Source organism: Nyctereutes procyonoides, unplaced genomic scaffold, assembly GCF_905146905.1.
Source record: "Nyctereutes procyonoides isolate TBG_1078 unplaced genomic scaffold, NYPRO_anot_genome, whole genome shotgun sequence".
Taxonomy (NCBI): domain Eukaryota; kingdom Metazoa; phylum Chordata; class Mammalia; order Carnivora; family Canidae; genus Nyctereutes; species Nyctereutes procyonoides.
The window spans coordinates 22,501,579-22,525,626 of NW_026575126.1; the positions used below are offsets into that span (position 1 = coordinate 22,501,579).

General features: G+C 43.8%; 1 protein-coding gene and 1 long non-coding RNA gene across 2 annotated transcripts in view; one reads left to right on the plus strand and one right to left on the minus strand.

The window, feature by feature from the left end:
• Positions 1 to 24,048, plus strand: part of LOC129520035 (uncharacterized) — a 52,571-nt gene that overhangs the window by 25,524 nt on the left and 2,999 nt on the right. The gene's annotated exons all lie outside the window — the stretch shown is intronic.
• Positions 11,545 to 24,048, minus strand: part of ABCA4 (ATP binding cassette subfamily A member 4) — a 127,189-nt gene continuing 114,685 nt past the window's right edge. Inside the window, exons 45-50 of the mRNA XM_055340937.1 lie at positions 21,164 to 21,298; positions 20,252 to 20,355; positions 20,076 to 20,168; positions 18,057 to 18,306; positions 16,658 to 16,744; positions 11,545 to 11,878 (exon numbers count right to left, since the gene is read on the minus strand). Coding sequence (XP_055196912.1) covers positions 11,873 to 11,878; positions 16,658 to 16,744; positions 18,057 to 18,306; positions 20,076 to 20,168; positions 20,252 to 20,355; positions 21,164 to 21,298 — 675 coding nt within the window. The 3' untranslated portion in view covers positions 11,545 to 11,872. The remainder of the gene's footprint in view (positions 11,879 to 16,657; positions 16,745 to 18,056; positions 18,307 to 20,075; positions 20,169 to 20,251; positions 20,356 to 21,163; positions 21,299 to 24,048) is intronic.

Below are 24,048 nucleotides of genomic sequence, written 5' to 3' on the forward strand. Positions count from 1 at the left end.
GTTACTGACTACAGCACTGTACAACTCTGGGGGAGATGCATCTTTGCTGTCAGAGAGGCATGGAAGATGGTGTTGATGCTGGCCTCCAAAGGCTCACCTGGCGTGCATGTGGGTGGTGAGCACCAAGGTAACGTGAACATTACCTAGTCCTCCATGCTGTTGGCCAGCATCAGTTGGCTTGGGTTTCTTACCAGGCTCAGAATCACTGGATAATGAGAAGGCAATTTCTGCAGAAATCCCGCTCAATTGATTAGGCAGCTCCAAGGAGCAAGGGGGCAGGCTCTTGGTTGGAATGTCATTGTCGTCACCACCACAAAATATTTATCAATGTGTTCATCACCACTGGCTGCAGGAAACTAGGCTACATTAATTAGGGTGGGTTCATTCTCTGAAATGATATAATTGCCATTTTAGGTAAATAGCTGATGTGGCCTGCACCCAAATCCCCCCTGGGCCTTTGTTAACCATATGAGCACAGGTTCTATCCTGTCCAGAACTCCTATGGCCTTGAGTAAACTAGACCTGGACCTAGGCCAGGCCCCAGCCCCCAGCAGAGCCTGTATTCTCTAGAACCCAGAAGTCTGTCAGTGGATCTGGGGCCCCAAGGCTTTCATGTTTCCATAGCCAGCATTCCTTGTTGCCTGGGTTTTGGGATCCAAGGAAAACAGTCCAAGAGTACTCAGGCATGAGCCTTCCAGTGGCCTCTCTTGTCAGGAGTCTGTCTCTTTCAGAGCCAAATCTGAGCTCTCCAGCCCGTGGGCAGCAGAAGGTTACTGGGGGATTATCAAAGGATTAGGAGGAGGCTTTGCTGAGTGAGCATGAATGGGGTACTTTCTGCCAGAGTGACTTTTCTGAAACAGATCTGATCACGCCACCCCTCTATGGCTCTATGGCTCCTACAGCTGTATTTAGAAAAGTGTTGCCCAATCATCCTCTTCAACAAAATCACCCAGCACAGGGAGTGATTATTAAAATGCAGATTCCAGGGTTCACTCCCTGACCTGCTGAATCTGAATTTCTGTGTGCAGCATTTGGGAACCACAGTTAAAACAACCCCTGCCCCCCACAGATTGTTTTCTTCTTCTTCTTTTTATTTTTTTGGAAAATTTTTAAAATTTGAGAGAAAGAACATTGGAGAGAGAATATGAGCAGGTATGTGGCGAGGAGCAGAGGGAGATGGAAAAACAGACCTCACTGAGCAGAGGGAGATGGAAAAACAGACCTCACTGAGCTTTCACTGCTTAGAAGATGCTCTCTCCCTTCCTCTGCCTTTTGTTATTTTTTTAAAGATTTTATTTATTTATTCATGAGAGACACACACACAGAGAGAGAGAGAGAGAGAGAGAGGCAGAGACACAGGCAGAGAGAGAAGCAGGCTCCATGCAGGGGCCCAATGTGGGGCAGTGGGAGCAACATGGGGGTAAGAGACCCTAATTCTCAACAGTGCATCAGTTTGGCTAGAAGCAGAGTGCAGGATGGGCAGGTGCTTCCAGGGGGATGAGAAGATAGAGACTCAGCAGCCAACTCCACACTAACCATTTGGAACTCTTTCTCTAGGAGACACAGTAAGCAAGATTACTGGACCCGAAAACCGGCGGGGCTGTGTAGATGCACCAGGGAGAGAGACTGTTTATCAAGCAGGATAGAGACTCTGTAGAAGTATCTTATTCCCAAAAAGGCTACAAACAGCTCCCAAGGCATGTGAGCCCCAAATCCAACCAGCTACTCACCAGATAACATCCAGAGATCAAGGATCAGTTGTTACATAACACACACACACACACACACACACACACACACACACACATCCACACATCGACCAGGGGACTCCAGGATCATGCCCTGGGCTGAAGGCAGCGCTAAACTGCTGAGCCACCCAGGCTGCCCTGCCTTTTGTTATTCTTTCATTTCTTTTAACAATGTGTCCTCAGTTCTATCTCCTTTGGGTTAGGCTTGCCTCCTCTATTTACCTTGAGTGGTGCTAACACTGACTCGTGTCCATTTGGGTACTCGTCTGTCTCCCCCTTGGACTACGAGTCACATGATAATGGGGGCCTTGTCTTGTCCCTGGGTCCCCAGTGTGTTCTATGCTCCCTGGCCCTTAGTAGCGGCCCATAAACAGTTGCAAATGAATCAAGTTCTCAAGGTAGAAGCACCAGCGACTTGGGTCTACTGTGTTGAGTACATCCTAACAGAATGCAACTAGGAGCAGTGGTATTTCAATTCTCTTAAGGGGGGAATCCCTGGGTGGCTCAGCGGTTTAGCGCCTGCCTTTGGCTCAGGGCATGATCCTGGAGTCCCGGGATCAGGTCCCGCATCAGGATCCCTGCATGGAGTCTGCTTCTCCCTCTGCCTGTGTCTCTGCACCTCTCTCTCTATCATGAATGAATAAATAAAATCTTAAAAATAAATAAATTCTCTTAAGGACAATAAAGGGGTTAATGCAGAAGAAACCAAGGGAATCAGATTAACGTGCCCTTTGGTAAGGATTATTAGGCATAATGTATGCAACAAGTTACAAATGGAGGTACAATCACAGGTCCCACTGTGGTCTTGTCCTAACTATGCAGAACCATGCTCACAGGTCTGGGGTTGGATTGGCAGGGTACTGGGGTGGTGGGCAGGGGGAGGTTGGCTATAGCTGGGAGTCAGGAGACCCAGAGGCTGAAAGTAAGTAAGATAGAGGTCCTACCCAGGACTATAAAGGAGAAAGAAATCAGAGGTCTAGGTCAGCATATGCCTGCCATACCAAGGGCTGGCACTCCTAAGAAAAAGTAATGTCATGAAGTCCTAAAGGAGACCACTGTGGAAGTGGCCATGAACACCACCATCGTCAAGAGTCAGGAACCAAAGACTAGGCCACGAACTGTGAAGAGTCTGGAAAAGGTAGGGCTAGCAGGACCCTCCAAGAGCTCTGGAGACAGCATGGCAAGCTTCTGCAATGAGATTTTACAATAAAAGTCTTGTTTTGGGCAGTCAACTGAAGACTAGCTGTGGGCCGTGTGTGTGTGTGTGTGTGTGTGTGTGTGTGTGTGTTCATGGGAACATGGCCTCCAGGGATGGGTGGGCACCTGGGCCTGGTATCAAGAAACCCCTTGACAACATTCTTAACCTCTTCTCCCTTTTAAATAAACAACAGGAATGTATTGCTCATGGTTCCGGAGGCTGGAAGTTTCAGATCAGGGTGCCAGCAGGGGGGATTTCTGGTGAGGACCCCCTTTTGGGTTGCAGACTGCTGACTTCTCTTGCATCCTCACATGGAAGAAGCAGAGAGAGGAAGCAAGTTTTCTTGTTCCAACCTCCCTCCTTGGACTCTGCTACTGACCACAGCTTTTGTGGTTTCAAAAGAGGCCACTATCGTTCTTTCTGCTCTGGCCAACCGTCTATCTCCTTTCTCTCGTATCCCCCACCAAGTCAGATCATGGCAGGTACACCTATGTGTTTGCCTGTTTGAAACTTTCTCGACACTCTTAAAGCTGCGAGCCTTTTTCCTTTTGCAGGTGTCTCTGATACGAAATGCAGGTTCCTAAACACCCTCCACCTGCTTTACCTCTGGTGGCCTTTTTCAACCGCAGCCTCCCTGTGTAGATGGAATCTGTTCCCAGAGCCTCAGGGCATGTCAGTCCCAGGGTGTTTATTCCAAGCATCTCACCATTATGCTCCTTTAGCTTTCTTAGATCCTTTTGTATCTTCATTTCTAGTTTGGCCAGTATCTGCCATTCTTTTCACCTCCTCACAGAGTTGAATGAAACAAATGTTTGCGTTCATCAGATTTCCCACGGAACCATGCTGCTGGGAGTGTCGTGAAGCACTACTGTCCCTGCGTGCCCCAGCTTCCGTCTTGGGCCTCATGCTCTGTGCGGGATGCTCTGGGCAGGACAACCACCTGCTCTCTCTGCTCACAGTTACTGTTTCAAGTCCCGTCTCTGCCTATTCTACTGTCTAATCCCAGACTCTGCTTCTCATTAGTGTTTTAAGCCCTGCCACATATCCCCTTCCTTTCTTCTCTCTTTCCTTCCCTCCAGCACTTTGGGGGTAATTATAGAAATACTGTGATTTTTGAGGAGAGGGTCTGACAAGCATAGACATGCAGTTTTGGCCTTTGCTTGATACCCATCTGTTTCTCTGCTCTTCTTTTTAATTAAAAGGGTGGAAGGTGTGAGCGTGGGCTGGAGATGGGATGGGGGCTGTCAAGACTTGAGCCTGATTCGGGCTCTGACATTGAGTCTTCCTCTGGCCTTGGGCAAGTTCCTTAAATCTTCTCTTTTTTTACTGAATAAAGAGTCCAGACTGTTTCTTAGGGACAGGCTGAAAACTGTTGAAAATGCTAATCATTAAAAATATCTTCACAGCTGCATCTTTGGACAAATTCCACATTCCTTTCTGCAAGGTCCCGGGTCAGATACCCTGGTTTCCCTCTGCCTGAGCACCTTCAGATAGCTGGCCTATTTTTTTTATAGAACATCAAAAATAGACATTCATTATTTGTAATTATTAAAAATAAAAAACACTCCCAAGCAAATTCAAGCAGAATGTGGTTATAAAAGCCAAGATCTTTTGCCAAAGAAAAATGTGTGTGTGTGTGTGTGTGTTATGTAACAACTGATCCTTGATCCCTGGATGTTATCTGGTGAGTAGCTGGTTGGATTTGGGGCTCACATGCCTTGGGAGCTGTTTGTAGCCTTTTTGGGAATAAGATACTTCTACAGAGTCTCTATCCTGCTTGATAAACAGTCTCTCTCCCTGGTGCATCTACACAGCCCCGCCGGTTTTCGGGTCCAGTGATCTTGCTTACTGTGTCTCCTAGAGAAAGAGTTCCAAATGGTTAGTGTGGAGTTGGCTGCTGAGTTCCTGGCAGCCCACCCCAGGCTTGCAGGAAGGATTCTGGGTTCTCCTGAGGACATGTGTGCTTCTAAGCAAGGGTTTCCAGGCTTGTTCTATTGAGAGCACACTTAAGCAGCTAGCTGCTTGAGTTTCTTTGGAGGGAGAGTGTGCGCTTCTCCACCTGAGCCGAAGAGCACAGTTTACTTCACCTCTAAGGCCAGCTCCTTTGCGGTTGATCCAGGACCAGTTGCTGCCAGTGTACAGGGACTGGGGGCCTGTTACAGCATTGATTTCTTGGCTTAAGTCTAGAAGGGCTCATTTTTGGCTGTTTGGTGAGTCAAAAATTATATTTCTATCACATCACTTAAGCCAACCAAGCTAGGTTGCTATAACCAAGATGCAAACTAATTTGGGCCACCTTGTAGGCTGGGAGGAGTGTGTGCTGCATTGCTGGGCAGCTCTGCACCCCCCCCACTGCCCCCCCTCCCCACTCAGGAGCCCAGAGTTTTTCTATCTTGTAGCTCTACCATCCCAAGTCTTTGAGGTTGTTTCTATGGTTGAAGCTGGGTCACCACAAAACCAAGTCCAGACAGTAGATTGGAGCAGAGAGCATGGAGGGGCACTCCTGTTCCAGTGGTGCATATTATTACTTCCACTTTGTTCTGCCAGAGCCAGCTTAGCGACAAGACTGTCCCTTACTGCAAGTCTTGAGGATGCAGTCCCTAACTGGACAACACACCACACCATTACTCTGTCATTATGGAAGAAGAGAATGGAAACTGTATTGTCATAATAAATCTTAGCTATGATCACAACTATATGCTGAAACCTGTAAGTGCTCCTAGCCAGTCTCTGAACACAGGGGTGGCCTCGGGGACCACCACCACATAGGCCCACCAGTAGTGAGAGTTCTCATAGCCCCATCACTTCACTGGATTTGATACTTTTTATGGACCAAATATTTGTCTTCCCCTAAAATTTATATATTGAAATCTAATCTCCAATGCAATCGTATTAGAAGGTGGGGGTCTTTAGGAGGTAATTAGGTCATGAGGGTGGAGCCCTTATGAATGGGAGGAGTGCCTTTATAAGGAGAGGCTAGAAAGCTAGACCACTCTCTTTCTGCCTATGAGGATACAACAGAGTCAGCCATCTGCAAGCCAGAAGAAGACTTTCACCAGAGCCTGGCCATGTTGACACCCTGACTTCTAGCCTTCTAGAACTGTGAGAAGTACATTTCTGTTGGCGTAAGCCACCCAGTCTGTGGTACTTTATTATAGCAGCCCACGCTTATAGGTGGGCTTACTGTGGGCTTACTGACGTAAGACAGTATTATTTGACTTTCTAATCTTTGTCAACCTGATAGGTGTGAAGCAGTATCCTGTTAATTTGAATTTCTATTTCCTTGATTACTAGTGAGATTAAACATCTTTTTATGTTTAGTGACAATTTGGGTTTCTTCTTCTGTGAAGTGCCTATTCGGATTCCTTGTTCATTTTTCTTCTGGGCTGTTTGTCTTATTGAATCATAGGAGTTCCTTATATATGGATACTAGGCGGGAAGAGATGATTAAACACGGAGATAGGAAAATGAAGGCCTTTTAGGGATTTGGTTTGGCTGAATTATACATATATAATGGGGACTGACAAGGAATAAAGCTGAAAGGGTAAACTGGGGAACAAATGAAATGCTAACGTGAGGATTTTGAATCTTATTCTGAGGATTATGAGAATCACTAAAAGCTTGAGTAAGTGAATGATCCTTTTGGGAAGACTCTCCTATTCCTTGCCCCTTTCTGCTTGTCAGGATTGCATGGGCTGCTGCTGCTGGCCTCCTATAAGTCGTTCATTCATATTCTCTCTCTCTCTCCTTCTCTTTCCCTCTCAGTCCATTCAGACTGCTACAATGGAATAGCCAAGAGTGGGTAGCTTATAAAGAGCAGAAATTTATTTCTCACAGTGTTGGAGGCTAGAAGTCCAAGATCAAGGTGCTGGCAGATTCGGTATCTGGGGAAGACCCACTACCTGTCACAGGTTGCTGTCTTTTCCCTGTAACCGTACATGGCAGGAGGCACAGGTGGTCTCTCTAGGGTCTCTTTTATAAGGGCACTCATCCCATTCATGAGGGTGCTACCTTCATGACCTAATCACCTCCCAAAGGCTCCACCACCAGCTCCAAATACTGTCACATTGGGGGTTGGATTTCATCATGTGAAGTTTGAGTCTCTCCCAACTGCACTGATCTGATCTGTTTCTGGGACAGCTTCCCAACCAGAGTGGAACTGGAGCTTTGTTCTCATCTCCCAGTAATTAGCACAGTGCCTATTTCAAAATAGCTGCTCTGCAACGATTACTGAACAGAATTCAAGAGCTTAATTTTAGGAAGTATAGTATCCTTGGATGGGAGAGAAGATGTTAGAAGCTGCAACATCATTGGCCAGACAAAAAGTAGTAAAGGTAGTGGAGATAGGACAGTGATAAAATCAAAATAAGAGGGACAGCTGGGAACAACCTAGTGATGCTAGAAGCTGCATCTTGGCACCTGGCCAAATGCAGAGCATGACAGGAAGAGAGGGGAGGAGGAGAGGGAGGAGGAGAAGGATGGGGACTCAGATTTTGGGCCTTTGGATGGGGAGAAAAGTCATTCCTATAAGAGAAGAAAACGGTCAGGTCAGAATCTGAGAGAGTGATGATAATTAAAATTTTTTAAAAAGTATAAAGTTGCCTTATATAATTGCTTAGCATTCTGTAGTTCTCAAGGCTTATGTCTTTTTAGTGGTAAATACCACTAGGTACTCCAAAAAGGGGAAACTTTCTTCAAAGAGGAAACTAAAAATGAATGCAGATTTCCTGGTTCTTCCCTGACATTTTTGCCTGAGATTTAAAATTAATCTTAATTTAAAAATTAATCAATCTACTGACCATGCTATTTTGTTTCTTTAGAGCTTCTTCATCAGCTGAGGCAATGGACATGGATATTTGGGGCCGGGCCCTTAGATACTGCTTTAGGCAGGAATTGATGCTATGCCCATAAGATATCTTGTTGCATGAGATGCAACAGATGTGAAGCAAGTAAAAAGCCAAGCTCAGTGACACTTTCCTGTAGGCTGGCTGCTGTTGGTTGTTATCCATTAGGATCTTTTTGTATTTTGGAGCTTCAACCAACACTGGATATCTAAAATGATAGTTTCTGAGCTTGAAAATCATTCCCATTCTCCATCCTGAGAATTATATTTGCTCAATTGGAGTTAAAGTCCCTACTGTATAACAGGGAAAAGATAGCAAGGGGTTTGGGGGTCCCTAAAAGGCATTCAGAGCTGCTTTTGCTATCCTTCTAATACTAACTCTGCTTACTCACTGGAACGGGTGGGACAATATGGCCTGTGGGCCAAATCCAGCCTCACCCATTCCATTGGGTAATGTCTACAGCTTCTGTGCCACAGCAGCCAAGCTGAGTGTTTCAACCAGAGACTATATGACCTGCAAAGTTGAAAATATTTACTATCTTTACAGAAAGTGTGTTGACCCCTGCATAAGAATGTTAACACCATGAAAACAGAGGCTGTGTTTTCTCTGCTGCTTCATTCCCAGAAAATGAAACACTGAATTCTTTTTCTGTTCCTCTTCTGCTCTCAGTTTCCTCTTTCTCTTCTTTCTTACTCCTTTGCTTCTCTGGCAGCAGTATCATTCAAGACCAAACAGACTTCCAGGCTCTGGTGGAAAACAAACATAGCATTACTGCTAAACTGTGTGCCAGGAATGCTGTCTGACCAGGTGGTATCTGTGCTGTGCTTTGTGGATGGAATGTGCTTCCTGAAACTGACCATGACACAAGACTATGGGATTTGGTAATAGCAAGCTGTGGTTCCTTATGAACATTACAAGTGTTCAAGAACAAGAGGATGACTAGTTTAGGCAAAGTCTCACAAGACATATACATCTGAATCTTAATATCAGGCACCTGCCCAGCAAGCTGAGTATGTGTCACGGTGAGCTTTGGGAAAGGCTCTGAGGAGAGTACCTTTTGGGAGTCCTCATGCCATATATGTTTCAGTTCTTTAGGTATATCAGTGAAGCTAACAAACTACTCAATAATGACCATGATGATATAGGTTCAAATTCTGACTTCTTGGTTTCCATGGAGCTCCACATTGGGCTATGTTGGTATAGAGCCAGCTGCCTCATGGCTTCCCTCCCTTTCCTGCTTTCCCAGTGGGTCTTATGTGCCACAGATAGACATGGCCTACCCAGGCCCTACAAGCAGACTTCAGGACATTTGAGATGGGAATTCCAGAGTTCTGGGTCTGATGGGCCTGTCTCAATGGACATGGGAATGAACTAACTGGAGAAAGACCAGAGTGGGGCATGCAGGGAAGGCTGCATGGCCAGCCAAGGAATTTGATCTTTGGGGGGACTTGGTTTCCTTTTCCAATAAGACAGTGAAAAACAAATAATTATATAAGGGCTTAGTATTTGAGCACTGAGTTATTTTGCAGTTCCACAAACCTGTGGTTCTATGCATCTGAAACTTCTAGTACCTAAGCTTTCCCCAACTTGACAACCACCTTGGACATATTGTAGCCATTCTGCCCTATATATATCAGGAATCACAAACTATTAGTCTCAGGATCTGCTGAGGCACTGAATCACCATGTTGAGGAAACCAAGTCCCACATAGCTTGGGCCCAGCGGTCTAAGTCTTTCTGGTGCCTGAAACAGCTGTCCCATCAAGGTGACATTGCCATATTTCTAGGGGACACCTTCTTCCCTTCCATAAGCTTTGCAGGCCTACTGGTACAGAACTCTTATTGGCCCCAGGGCAAGAAACCTGGGAATCTTTCTTTCAGGCCCAAAGCTTGTTGCCTGCTCCACTTTTCCCTTACTGTCTAGTAAGGGAAGGAGCGCCATAAGAGCAGGCACAAATGAAGCATTCTATGAGTTTTTTACTCAGAGTAAAAGGGATTCTCTTTTGATTTCCACTATTCCAAAATCTCGAGCTCCCCAAAGAATTGGAACTCGAGAAGATCTGGCAACAAGTCATATTCCTGGAATATCTCCTGAGTGGTCTTGTTTTCTGAATTGACTCATCACTTTGTCTTCCTCTTCTTTGTAAATCTCCCTTATTAAACCAGATTGGGAGACCTTTCAATAAAGTAACATGTTCTCAGATGTGAGCCACACTTCCAATGTGAATTATCCTTAAACCAAAAGAAGTATGGACGTGCCTCCTCCTCCGTGATTTTTTTTTTTTTATACCATAGCATCGCTGTTGATCTACCTGCCCTTTGCTGCTGTCTTTAGATTCTTGGATCTTCTTCTTTTCCATATTCTTTTCTTTGCTGGGTTTTTAGAGTGTTCAATTCAGCAAGTCATTGTTGAGTGTTTTTTTGTGTGTCAGGAGCTAAGGAAAATGAGAAAAAAAGACACAGACATTGCCAGTGGAGACCTCAGGTGTAGTAGAGACAGCTACACTGAGCTTCCCTCTCCCAGGCAGGGTGGGATTTTCCCCATATCTTCCCTGGATGCCTTCCTAAAGCCACCACAAATGAGTGCTTATAGCCTCCAACCACCACCACCATAGTCTCCTCCCCTGTGATCTGGTAGTTGCTGGTTTAAATAACAAAACTAACCAGAATGCAAGGGCCTGTGGTAAGAGTCAACAGCACACTGGGTTTCCTCAAACTATTTTAATTCTAGTTAAAAAGGTTTTATGGCTTGGGTCATCGGTAGAATAGAAAAAAGTTAAAACCAGATTAAGCTATGAGGCTACCAAAGTGGTTTTGTAAACTCTATAGTTACCTCTTAAGCATCTATTATGTGCAAAGCAGCAAGCCAATACCTGTGCAGGATTTAAAGTTGTGAAGCCCTCTGCCTCTGGGGAGGCACTGAAGCCTCCTTGAGGAGGGAAAGTGGTCACCACCTCATGTTTGCTTTCTTTCACTTGCCCTTCTCAGGAACAGTTACTGGGTCTCAGCATTTCTCTTTACTGCTGTCCTACCTCCCCCCAGGACTCTGGATTATATCCTGGTGTGATATGCCACTGCTGTAGAAAGTGCTTGAACTATATGGACCCTATAGATAAGGCCACCTTGGCAAGGTGCTGTTTGGTCTCCTTGTCCACAAGTCTTTTGAAATAGTTTAAAACAATTATGTTCTGATTCTTCATGAGTTTTTCTGCAAATAATTAGATGTCCTGTGAAACACTACTCCCTAACCTCCCTGGAGAAGATACACACATCAGCACTGTGGAAATGGCATGGTACTATATGACACCTCTAACCAGTTCCAAAGACATGCTGGATCTCATGACCAACCAAGCATCCACTCTCACTTACCCTTGCCTCCTTGTCTCCTGTCCCAATTATACCTATGAGGTAGGCACTCAAATAAGCTGGGCAAATAGATTCAGGCAATACCCACCTGACAATGGATAATATATATGTGCATTACCAGTTGGGTGTTTTCTTCAAACCCTACAAACAGACTTGACATGGACCATCAAGACCAGTCCATTCACTTCCACCCCACCGTTGCAGAATCTTGCCATGACTAGTACTTCTGTGGCAATAACTCTTCTAGAAGCTTACTCAGTGACAGGAAGCTACATAGGCACAAAGGATGTCTAAATACCAGATGGTGCACCCCAGGGTGGATGAGTGAATTCAAATGGTCTGTGATAAGTACATTTGTACTTTATTTTCTCCTTAAAAATAACACACACACACACACACACACAGAAGAAAGTAGATCCACTGAAAATGAGAGTGATAGTCAGTGCTACTAGGTCAGGCTGGGGTTTCTCCTTCTGTGGTCTGCATAAGAACGGTTTGCATTTGTTTGGCTGGGTCAGTTTCCCCATCAGGTGTTCCAGGAGAGCAAGTCAAGTTTGGTTTCTTTCTGAAAGAGCCCCCTTTGGAGTTTGCTGAGGGCCTGCATGTGTTTGTTTCTGCTGCTGAGGTGGTCCAATCAGATGACCATATGGCAAAGGCTCCTGCCTTTTGGGCTGCCCAGAGTTTCTTCTCAGCTCTAGTGAATGAGTATTTTGGAGATCAGACCTGTGGAAGGAGATCAGATGGACTCTTGTCATCATAGTCATTTTTTGAAAAGATGATACATCAGCTTTTATTCTATTTTTTATTTTATTTTTTTAAAGACTTATTTATTCATGAGAGACACAGAGAGAAGGCAGAGACATAGGTAGAGGGAGAAGTAGGTCCCCTAATGTGGGTACCCTAATGCGGGACTTGATCCCAGATCCCAGGATCATGACCTGAGCCAAAGGCAGATGCTCAACCACTGGGTGGCTCAACCACTGAGCCACCCAGGTGTCCTGGTACATCAACTTTTCAATTTTAAAAGTTAAATACTTGTTGATTAATTGCTGAAGGAAGCTCAGTGGAGGATCTTGTGATTTTGTCAGATCTCCAAGGTTATGGGCTATGCTTGTTTCCTTTTCTGTGAAAAAGTTGGACCAGATGACCCCTCAGGGCCTTCTAGCTCTATGGTGTAGATGTTATAAGGACTCATGCCATATGTGTGCACATGCTTGCCTCACAGAGGGTGCAGTTTCCACAGATTGTCATAGTATCTTTTGGTTTGTTTTTAGCCTAAAATGTTATCATGCTCTTTCTGTCTTAAAAGTCATGTTAGGTCATTCATGAGGTACAAAATTCCTTTTGTGCAGTTCCTACAGAGGTGGCTCCTGGGAGGCATGAAAATCTGACAGGAGAATGAAAGGATAGGAGAAATTGGAGCAAGGGTTTAGGATAGCAGGCTCCAGATCAAAGCTCAGGCATTATGCCCAGCCCCTGGAAAAGTGGACACCTTTCTAACTGGAGAGACATGGTCTCTAAGTAGAACGTACAGGCTGAATTCCTACACTAGTTGTGGGAGGTAGGAGGAGTGTCAGCAAGGAGGGGGTTAGATGTAGGCCTGCCCAAATTTAGACAAAACGTGGTTTATCAATTATCTGTCTTAAAAATCACACATGCTCTTGAGAAGATGATTAATCTAACATTAAGGGCTAAGAACATTCTTTGAGGTGGGGCAAAGATCCCAGGCAAGGCTGCAGGTACTTCAGAAAATAATTGATAAAGATATGTCATACATAGAAACTCTTTAAAAATAAATAAGGATCAGACTCAACCCCACCCAAATCCAATTAAAAATGGGCAGAGGGGGGCACATAGGTGCCTTAATTGGTTGAATGTCCAACTCTTGGTCTTGGCTCAAGTCATGATCTCAGGGTCACGAGTTCAAGCCCTGTGTTGAGGCAAATAAATAAATAAATAAATAAATAAATAAATAAAAAAAAATACATAATGCAGAGTACATGAATAGACATTTTTCCAAAGAAGACATACAAATGGCCAGCAGACACATGAAAAGATGTTCAACATCACTAATCATGAGCGAAATGCAAGTCAAACCCACAATGAGCTATCACTTCACACTAGTCAAATGGCTAGTATCAAAAAGACAAGAAATAATAAGTATTTGTGAAGATGTGGAGAAAAGGGAACCCTAGTGCACTGTTGGTGGGAACATAAATTGGTGCAGCCACCGTGGAAACAGAAATAGCATATGATCCAGTAATTCTACTTTTGGTTATTTACCCAGAGTAAACAAAACACTAATCCAAAGGGATACATGCAGCCCTATGTTTATTGCAGCATTATTTACAATAGTCAAGATATAGAAGCAACCCAAGTGTCCCCTGGTAAATGAATGGGTAAAGATGCGTATATTGCGGTGAGCATAGCATAAGGTAGAGACAAGCCGAATCATTATACTGTACACCTGAAACTAATGTATCAGTGTGTGCCACTACACTCAAAAAAAGAGAGATGTGACACATATACAGTGCAATATTATTCAGCTAAAAGAATGAAATTCTGCCATTTGTGATAACATGGATGGACCTGGAGGATATTACGTTAAAGGAAAGACAGAAAGGCAAATACCATGTGATTTTACTTAAACATGGAATCTAAAATTCAAAACAAATAAGCTAGAAACAGGTTCATAAATAGAGAATAAACTGATGGTTGCTGAGGGAAGGGGTTGGGGGGTGGGTGATATAGGTAAAGGAGATAAAGAGATACAAACTCTTAGTTGTAAAATACGAAAGTCATGGAGATGAAAAGTATAGCATAGAGAATATGGTCAATAATATTGTAACAGTGTTGTATTGTGACTGTGTTGAGCATTTGGTAATGTATATAATTGCCAAATCGTTAAATCTTCACAACAATTTATGTTGTACTCCAGAAACTAATATAATATTGTATGTCAACTACACTTCAATTTTAAAAAATGCAGATAAAAAAAAGATTAAGGGTGAGAAACTGAGCTGAGTTGTTCCTGCTTCTGGAAAATACATGTGATGGACACTCAATTGTAAACACCTTTAGGATGTTTCTAAGTTGACTGATCATCTATCACCTAGTTATCTACGAAAACCTTGACCCTCACTTGTTTCCATAAAACAGATTGTGACATTCCACAAACATCATCCCAAAAGATATTGTCCAGTACTGAGTCTTTTAAGAATTCAAAACATTCTTGATAACCAGATACACTGCTCTCTAGATAATGAAGTGTCGGTGTGGTTCTCACTCATAGTTTGGGGCTGGGAAGCCACCAGCTGGCTGAACTTCCTCAAGCGGTGCTCTCATGTGAGTTTCGAGGCAAGTTTGAATGTTTTCTAGAATTTATTGAGAGAAACAACCTTTTTCTTTTTTGTAAGAGACATTAGGGAAATTAAAGTGGTATAATGTAAACAAGATTGTAATTACAATTTGTTTCATGACATTCATTTGCATACAATGTTATAGTAAAGGATTTTTGCAAACCTTGGTAAAGGTAATATGTCAGTAAGCAGGGTTAGGGTTTGAATCACAAATTTATTTATTTAATAAGAGTTTCCCTTTTATTTTTTAAAATGATTTTATTTATTTGACACACAAACACACACAGAGAGAAAGAGAACAAACTGGGGGAGCAGCAGGAGAGAGAGAAGAAGCAGGGTCCTTGCTGAGCAGGGAGCCAGATGCTATGGGGGCTCGATCCCTGGACCCTGGGATCATGACCTTAGCCGAATTAAATGCTGTAGGTCACGGACCATCAGCACCCCTTACCTTAGCCCAGAGATGATCTGGTTTATCCCTCTGAGAAAGAATATACCAGGCTGAGGTAGGGAGACCATTGGTAGTTCTAGGAAATACTTTTGCTACCCAATGAGTTATAAAAGGGGTTCATAACTGCAAGTGGTTTTCAAAGAATAATTTTCTACAGGCGTAAACAGCAAATACAAGATTTATAAAATGAGGAAGAGCGACTAGAAAATCTTAGTAGAACTAACATTCCCTGGACAGGTGCCTCTACTTATGCATTTCTGGGTCCTCTGGAGATGGAGGTCAAGGTTAATCTGGCCCAGTAGCTGTTAGGTCTCTACTAGTCAAGAGGAAGGGGAAAAATTCATTGCAAGCACAGCTTTGAAAAGGAGTATTTCAATCAGTGGCAAGATTCGTGGGTTTTTTGCAATTAAGAAACTGGTGGGAAGAACAAGAATTTTACAGGAAATAAGGGTTTGCACATCTTTGTTTATTGGAGAAATGTTTGATTTTATTCTCCAGGTAAGTTGGGACAGAATGGCTGAATTAATTTGTCCCTTTAAAGTCCCAGGCTTGGGGCACCTGGCTGGTTCAGTCAATAGAGCACATGACTTTCAATCTCAGGGTCATGAATTCAAACCCTACGTTGGACATGGAACTTACTTAAAAAAATTTCTTTTATGGCAGCCCGGGTGGCTCAGCGGTTTAGCGCTGCCTTCAGCCCAGGGCCTGATCCTGGAGACCCGGGATTGAGTCCCATGTCGGGCTCCCTGCATGGAGCCTGCTTCTCCCTCTGCCTGTGTCTCTGCGTCTCTCTCTCTCTCTCTCTCTCTCTCTCTCTCTCTCTGTGTCTCTCATGAATAAATAAAATCTTAAAAAAAAAATTCTTTTAAAGTTCCCAGGCTTAAGCCAAGGCACCTGGATACTGGCTCCTCTTCCAGTACTTTCTCTAGTGCTCTCTCTCTCTCTTTCTGGGGAATGGGGATGGGGTAGACATGCTCCTTACATGGAGCACCATGCCAGGGCAGGATCCTATAGATACCTAACCCAAGATTCATCACAGGCCAGGATATATACCTTCTATTATTTCTTCCTTCATCATCTTGATATATTTTTAAATTAATTTTTAAAGTAATCTCTATATCCAATGTGGGGCTTGAACTCACAACCCTAAGATCAAGAGTAACATGCTGCACCAACTGAGCCAGCCAGGTACCCCTTAATATTTTTATACAGAACAAAGAGCTGTCTTCCTAAACCAGACAGTAATCTTTGCTCTAACTGAATATGTCCACTATTGAAATGGAGTGCTGGTTAATTTACTTCCTTTGAAACACAAACACATGAACAAAAACATAAATGTCAAGTGTCCAACAACCCAAACATTAAAAAATTCTCTCTATTTTCCCTGCTTCATATTTCTAAAACCCAAGTCTTTTCACCATAAGCAAAAACATGTGGGAAGGCTCTTTTCAAAAATGCTCTCCCACGCCACCCAGATGGCTTCTCGATTATAAAAGGAACCTACACAACCCCTGACAGGACAGCTCCTCAGTACAGAACTGCTGGAGAGTGGCAGAGATGTGGTGGGGATCTAGTATGGGTGGGACTCTCCGTGGGCAGTATATCTGGGCCTTGGGGCCCCTCAGGCCCAACTGACCAGTCCCTGAGCTGAGGATCTGCCTCAAACAGTAGACTATGGAAGAGTGGCAGGAATACCTTTGCTTGTCGGCTGGCTCCAGCGGCTCGAGGGTGCAGAGGGAGGTCATGAGTTTCAGTCTGCTGTTTAGCAAAATTCACAAATACCTGGGGAGGAGAGTAGGAGAGCAAGGATAGGTAGATGTTTCTAGAATAATGGTATCCTCCACCCACCCACTTTCTTTCTTTCTTCCACAGTTAATGTACAACCCTGCTAGAGCAGCTGTGTCCTGCAGGAGGGGAGGGGGGCCCACTCACAAAGCCTAGCCACCAGTGCCCACAACAGGGCTCCTTTCTTAGAATTCTGTCCTAAGTCAAAGGAATTCCCATGAGAGGATTCAAAGGACTCGGGGTAGATTCTCAGCTAGCAGCATCCTCCTAAACCTCTAAAGAAACTGACAACAACAACAACAAAACAAAAACAGAAGCAGAAGTCCGATCTCCTCTCTTTTCTGCTCTGTATTCAGTGTGCAGTATGACTGTGACTCCTGCTCCTGCCTTCATCTGCTGGCAGGAAGGTGCTGGTGAGCCAGTTCCTCAAAGGGTGTATATGGAGACTTGCCTATTTCCACTGCTTTATTAGACTGTATTAGGATGTTTATTTAAAACAAACAAATGGCAACAGCAAAACCCCCAGAAATAACTCAAATGTCCAAGTGGATGAACGGATAATGCATTTAATGGATGCATTTAATGGACTACGACTCAGCCTTTAAAAGAAGGATATTCTGACACATGCTACAACATGGATGAACTGGGGGACATTATGTTAAGTGAAATAAGCTCAACACAAAATGGCAGATACTATATGAGTCCACTTATATAAGGTATGTGGAGTAGTCAACAGAAAGTTGAACAGTAGTTACCAGTGGCTGGGGGAAGTGGTTAATGGGGAATTCTTGTCTACTGTATATACAGTTTCAGTTTAGGAAGATGAAAAATCTCTGGAAATGGATGGTGGTGATCCATTTCACAATAATGTGACTGTACTTAATGATACTGTACACTTAAGAATGGTTAATTATGTTATATTCACTTTGCCATTATATTAAAAAACCAAGTGATCATATTAAAAACCCTGATTCATGGCACAACGGCTTATAAAAAAAATCAACGAATTGAACGCTCTGAATGGGTCCATTTGATTGTATGTAAATTAAGCACCAATAACATTGATGTGAAGAGAAAAAAAAAAGTCAGCACCACAACCCAGGAAGGATGAACTAAAGTCATAGTGTGGTGGGGAAGAATGATGTAAATTCAATGAAATTTGCTGATGACTAAAATATTGTGGAAAACAATTTCTGACCTACTAAGCTTTACCTTAATGGACAGAGGAACCAGAGGATTGAAAATCAGGTGTGCCGGCCCAGCCTGTGCACAGCCCCACTCTGCACGTGGTGTCCCTCGGGCAACTTGCCTGGTCCAGTGTGGTCTGCGTGACCGAGTACTCCTCAATGAGCAGGCTGTCCTTGTGGGAGATGAGCAGTCGGAAGATCCGGGCTAGGGAAGAGGAGGAGACCTGGAACTGGAGCATGTTGTAGTGTCTCTCCCTCTGTACGCTGCCCGGGAAGTTTCCCTGGAAGAACTGCTCCACCGGATTCAAGTCAGGAAGCAAGTCTTCCTTTGGGGATTTGATTTTCATTGTGACAATGTAGCCATCTCCAAACCTAGGGGACATGCATGGTGGCATGGCACAGGCTTATTAGTGGCTGAAGCAATTCCAAAGTAAGGAATAGACTCACCAAAAATATTGGGGGTTAAAGGCCTGTACTACAAACCTTGTGTGCATGTTTAAAACTAGTAGGAAAAAGCCTGTGACAGTTCCTGAAAAATAGTTTGATACTAGTTTTTAGAGGTCTAAATGTGTGGTGAAGTGAGTCGCCAGACCTGTGACAGCTTCCTGTGTCCAACTCCTGGAGACATGGATGTTCTCTGCTCCTTTCCCTCCCACATACTGCTGAAGTCAAAGGTGGTTTTTTAGCCCCTTAAGGAGATCACAACCCCCTGAAGGCCTATAGGACTAGCATTAGTAATGGAAATTGCTAATTACTTTCCATCAGTAATGGAAAGGCTTTCTCCTTCTTCAAAGAGATCCCCAGGAGGAACAAAGACTTGGGGAGGCAGTACTTCCAGGTAGAAACTTCCAGAAAAATGGGAGCTGCTAGGGCAGGACCATCAGTGCTTCCCTCTTCCCCTCACCAGGTGAGCTGGTCACCCACATGTGGATACAGAATGGTCCACCAGGGAGTGTGTGCACAGCCAGCTAGAGTCCTTACGTGCTTATGTCAGGGTATACTGTGTAAGTTATAATTTATTTCAATGTTCCCTCCATGACCAAGGGTTGTTCTCTATAATAAAATACAGCTTTCCTTTCAGCTCTGGAAAACTGACTGTCCCTCCAGATAGGAGACATTCCCTTCTCACCTGTCCTACCATGAGGATATTGATGAGTGAGAGGGAAACCAGTAGGGAATCCTTCCATATCTCCTGCAGTTGGACCCAGGAAGCTATGACATGGGACTGGTGACCACATATGCTGACGTCTCCCTAGATATTTGTGTGGTCTCCAAGCTGTAGTTGCTCAAGAAATCATGGGTCAAATACCCAAATGCAGCTTAATCTACTAGACCTTCCTCTCAATCGCTTATCTGCCCTGATGCATATGAAGGATGATGTGTCCTGTGCCACAGTCCCATGGGTACAAGACTAAGCATCTTGGCTTAGATAAGCTGGGTTATGTACTGTTCCTACAACCAACTAGCACAGTGACTTTTATATTCTGGGCTCTTAAAAAGTGTTTGTTAAATAAGTGAATGATAACTACAAATCTACCCTTCCTAGCTGATAAAGCATATCAGAATGCAAGGAGCATGGCATTATCACCCTAATCTTATTTTAACTGTTGGCTTTGGCATTCAAACTATTATTAATAATGCATTATTTACAGTAGTTTACAATTTATGGGGACAGGATAATCCTACGGAAGGTTACTGGCATGGTCACTTCTCAAATTCAGAAGCATAAACATGTCTGGAAGGAAAACTGATTCTCCGGTTATTTGGTCTCCTAACCATCCCTATGTTGGTTATGGACTCTTATTAAATAGGTCATCAGTGCTGGATCTGTAGGATAATGAGGCAGTGGTAGTGACCCTCCCTCATCCCTGCCAGGGTCTGCATATGCCCTAATCAGAACCCCATCTGGAGACTCAGGGAGTCCTCAACCACAGGCAATTAGCCCAACATAGGGAAGTTTCTTTCAGCACAGCAGCTTTTTCTGTCTGCTGCTGTGGAACAAGGTCCAGACCACATGCCTTTCTACCCTTGGGATAAGGGCAGTAGGACCCTCCCAAGTGTCAGTAGACAGCACAGGGCCTGGCTGACCCCCCTCTACCCCCAACGAAGGTAACAAAGGCGAGCCCCCAGCATATCCTTACTTGTACTTGAGGTGCTGAATGGTGCCCAGACACTGAAAGGTGCCCTTTACCATGATGGCCAGCCGGGTACACAGAGCCTCACACTCTTCCATGCTGTGGGGCAGGAGAGAGGAGGTAAGGAGTAGAGAGGACTCCTGTGCCCACCTGTTCCACCCCAGCCCCTGGGAATCTCTTGCCTGTGGGATGTGAGGACCACAGCTCTCCCTTCTCTGATGATGCTCACAATGGTGTTCCACAACATGCGGCGTGCCTGGGGGTCCATCCCTGTGGTGGGCTCATCCTGTGGGGAGGCAGAGGGTAGGGAGTTGGGCTTGGAGCCAGCCTCTCCTGGTTATTGCACCCTCCTTGGCTGACTCCCTCTGAGCAGTTCTGCTCTCTGGCAGACAATGTACAAAGTGCCTCCCCAAGTGGTTAAGACTTGGGGAACCCAGTCTTCAGGTAGGGAAGGCAGGAGGTGATCCAGGAGAGTAAGAAGACATTATGCATACCCACTGACCCATTTCAGCCTATGAATGGGTTAAGGTTGATTAAGGCAACAGCAGAATTATCTTAAAAAAAAAAAAAAAACAAACCCCAACAACCTTACACATATATTTGCAAGGAGGCAGAGAGATAGCCTGGGAGACTTTTATGAGTCACTCCCAACCCTGTGACCCATGCCCTCATATACCCCCAGACTGCATGGGCACAAGGGCCTTGGGTCTGGTGCAGCTCCAGTGAGAATCACATGAGCCCTTGATCTAGGCCAGTGTTCCTGCCCCTCTTCCATCCCAGGCTGACTTCTTCTAGCAGTGAAGAAGTCACTTCTTCTACTATCTGACCAGAGGGACTGACCTTCCCCGCTGTGAGCCTATGGGTCCACAAGGGACTTCCTAGGGGCTCAGAGTAAGTATATGTTATGACTCTAGTTTCCCCCAAAGAGTTGTGAACTAGACACTGGGTTGATTTGCTCAAAACATGCAGGACAAGAAATAGTCTAGACGAAAACAGATCGCTGCGTGTTCTAAATCTGTTGGCCCACCCACAGAGATGCAGCACTTGGTTTGCCCCTGAGCCCATCTATCCCCACAGGTCCTGGTGGCTCTCACCAGCAGCACCAGAGGCGGGCAGCCCATCAATGCAATGGCGGTAGAGAGTTTCCGCTTGTTGCCTCCACTGTAGGTGCCGACCAGGCGATCTGCATAGAGAGACAGGCCCAGGCTCTGAATACTCCAGTTTGCCACCTAGGGAAGAGGAAGAAATCCTACTGTGGAAAGACAAACAAGCAAACCTCCACAATTCAGTCTTGGACTCCCAGATCTCACACCTGCAGGATGACAGACACAGCTAGGCTGAAAGGAGGCTACTTACTGGCTCATGGGGTGGTTATTGGACTGGGGGGCCAGATGTCTCCTTTCAATACTGTGCCTTACATAGCAGTGTGGCTTGCTGCTGCCCCAGAGAAATGACCTTCAGCCTTATGAAGACCAAGACAGTGCTTCTCACCCAGTGTCCCAGACTATGGATAAGGGTGGAAGAGTCCCAGGGTCTGATGGTGGGTCTTAGGCCTGATGCTTCCACCCTTTGACAGGGTCACACTTGAAGTCTCACACATCTCATACACACTTATCGAGCAACTGCTATGAGTCAGGCACTGTACTGGGCACTGGAGAATAATGGTGAACACAGCCATTGCTGTCGTACCCACAGATGGAGTGGGGGAAGACACACAATCAAAATAAACAGAATGACAGACTGTAATAGTGCTTTGAGGAAAATCAACAGGAAATCATGATAAAGAATACCAAGTGTGTGTGAGTATAAATGTGCACAGGAAGAAGACTAGAGAAGTCTTTGGAGACAAGCCCACCCTGCTTCTGCCTTCTGTACTTTTGTGCCTCTGCCTGGATTGTTCTTCCCCTAGATAACCACATGGCACACTGTGGAAGCTCCTTTAGGTCTTCAGGGATCACTTCCTCTGTGATGCTGGCTGGCCCTGTGCCCTCCCTACCAGAAGAACAGTCCCTCCCCCAACAATTCATCCCTACTTTATTTTCCTTTACTGACTTTTCACTCGTAAATGTACAGTATGTTTTACTTATTTATTATGTGTCCTTCCCACTAGAATGTAAGCTTCACTTTTAACTTCTTATTTGGAATAGTTTCCAACTTACAGAAATGTTTAAAAATAAGAATAATACAAAAACATTCATAAACATTTCACTCTTTTTCTCTCCCTCTCTTACGTGCACGCATGTGCACATGTGCAAGGATACACACACACACACACACACACACACATGATTTTTTCAGAGCCTTTTCCGCTAAGTTATATACTGTGGCCCTCTCTCCTAAACAGTTTAGTGTGTACTTCCTAAGGAGAGGAATACTCTTACATAACCACAGGACAGCTATCAACGTCAGTAAATTTAACATTGTTCTGATACTTTCATCTCATCTACCCTTCACAGTTTGCCAACTCACCCAGTAATGTCTTTCGTGGCATTATTTACTATCCAGCACAGAATGCAGTCTAGTGTCCATTACTGTTATTGTGTCTACTTAGTTCTTCTGCTCAGGAACATTTCCATAGCCTTTCTTTGTCTTTTGTGACCTTGATACTTTTGAAAAGTACAGTCCCTATATTTTTTTTTAATAGAATGTTCCTTTGGAATTTATTTGATGTTTTCTCAAGATAAGATCCAGGTTACACATTCCCAATCAGAATATTATGCAGGAAAAGTTGTGTCCTCAGGTATCATCTCTAGGGGCAGGACATGTCCAGATACCCCTCATAGGGGATGTTAATTTTGATCACCCAATTAAAGGTATTGTCTAATTTCTTCATTGTGAAAGTATTATGCTTTCCCCTCACAACCAACAAGCATTCTGTGGGAGATACTTAGCTATACAAATATCTTGCTTTTCATAAAAAATTTTCCCTTGATTCTTGTGCAATCCAATCTTTACTATGATCACTGAAAAATGATTTTCCAACTCTGTAGTTTCTTCCATGCTAATCTGTTGGCTCTCAGCATTTGAGTATAGGCAAGAACTATCTTTGCTCTTATTTATCGATTTAACACCGTGAAGTTAGGAATTCCTATGTTTCCCCCAATGTTTTTTTAATTTACCATGGTATTTATTATTTTGCTGTTCAAATTGTCCCATGTTTGGTTATTAGGACACCCTTTAAGATGGCTCCTGTGTAGGTGTGACATGCCTCTTTTTTTTTTTTTAAGCACTTTACTTTCTGGCTTAATAAGATGTTCCAGGCTCATTTGATACCTATTCTGTCCCAGCCCTGAAATTTGTCATTGCAACAGTGTTATAATAGCATTATATATATATGTGTGTGTATATATATATATATACACACATATATATATAAAATATTATATAATAGCATTATATATATTGTATAACATTATATATATTATATAATAGCATTATATATATATAATATTATATAATAGCAATATATATATATAATATTATAGATGGTAGCTACCTTTCTGGTGGGTAGTGCTTAAAGTACGGAGTTATCAAAGCACTGTTGTACACCTGAAACTAATGTAACATTGTATGTCAACTATATACTTAAATAGAAAATAGTGGAGGAGAAAAGTAGAATTCTACATGTGCTCTTTTGCCCTTTGCTTTTTTTACTTAACAATATCTCTTGGAAGTAACTCCGGATCAGTTCAGAGAGATTTTCTGTGTATGTGTGTATGTGTTTAACAGCTGCATTTATTATGTGTCTATACCATAAATTGTTCAACCAATGTTCTATGCCTGAATATTTAGGTAGTGTCCAGTGTTTTGTGACTACTAATGCAATGAATAACCTTGTGCATATGCATTTTGCACTGTGGGAGGTATATCTTTGGGGTAAATTCCCAGAAGTAGGATTGCTGAATCAAAGGGTAAATGCATATATTATATTATTTAATATGGAGCCAGGGATTTTCTTGTTTTGTTTGCTGCTAAGCCT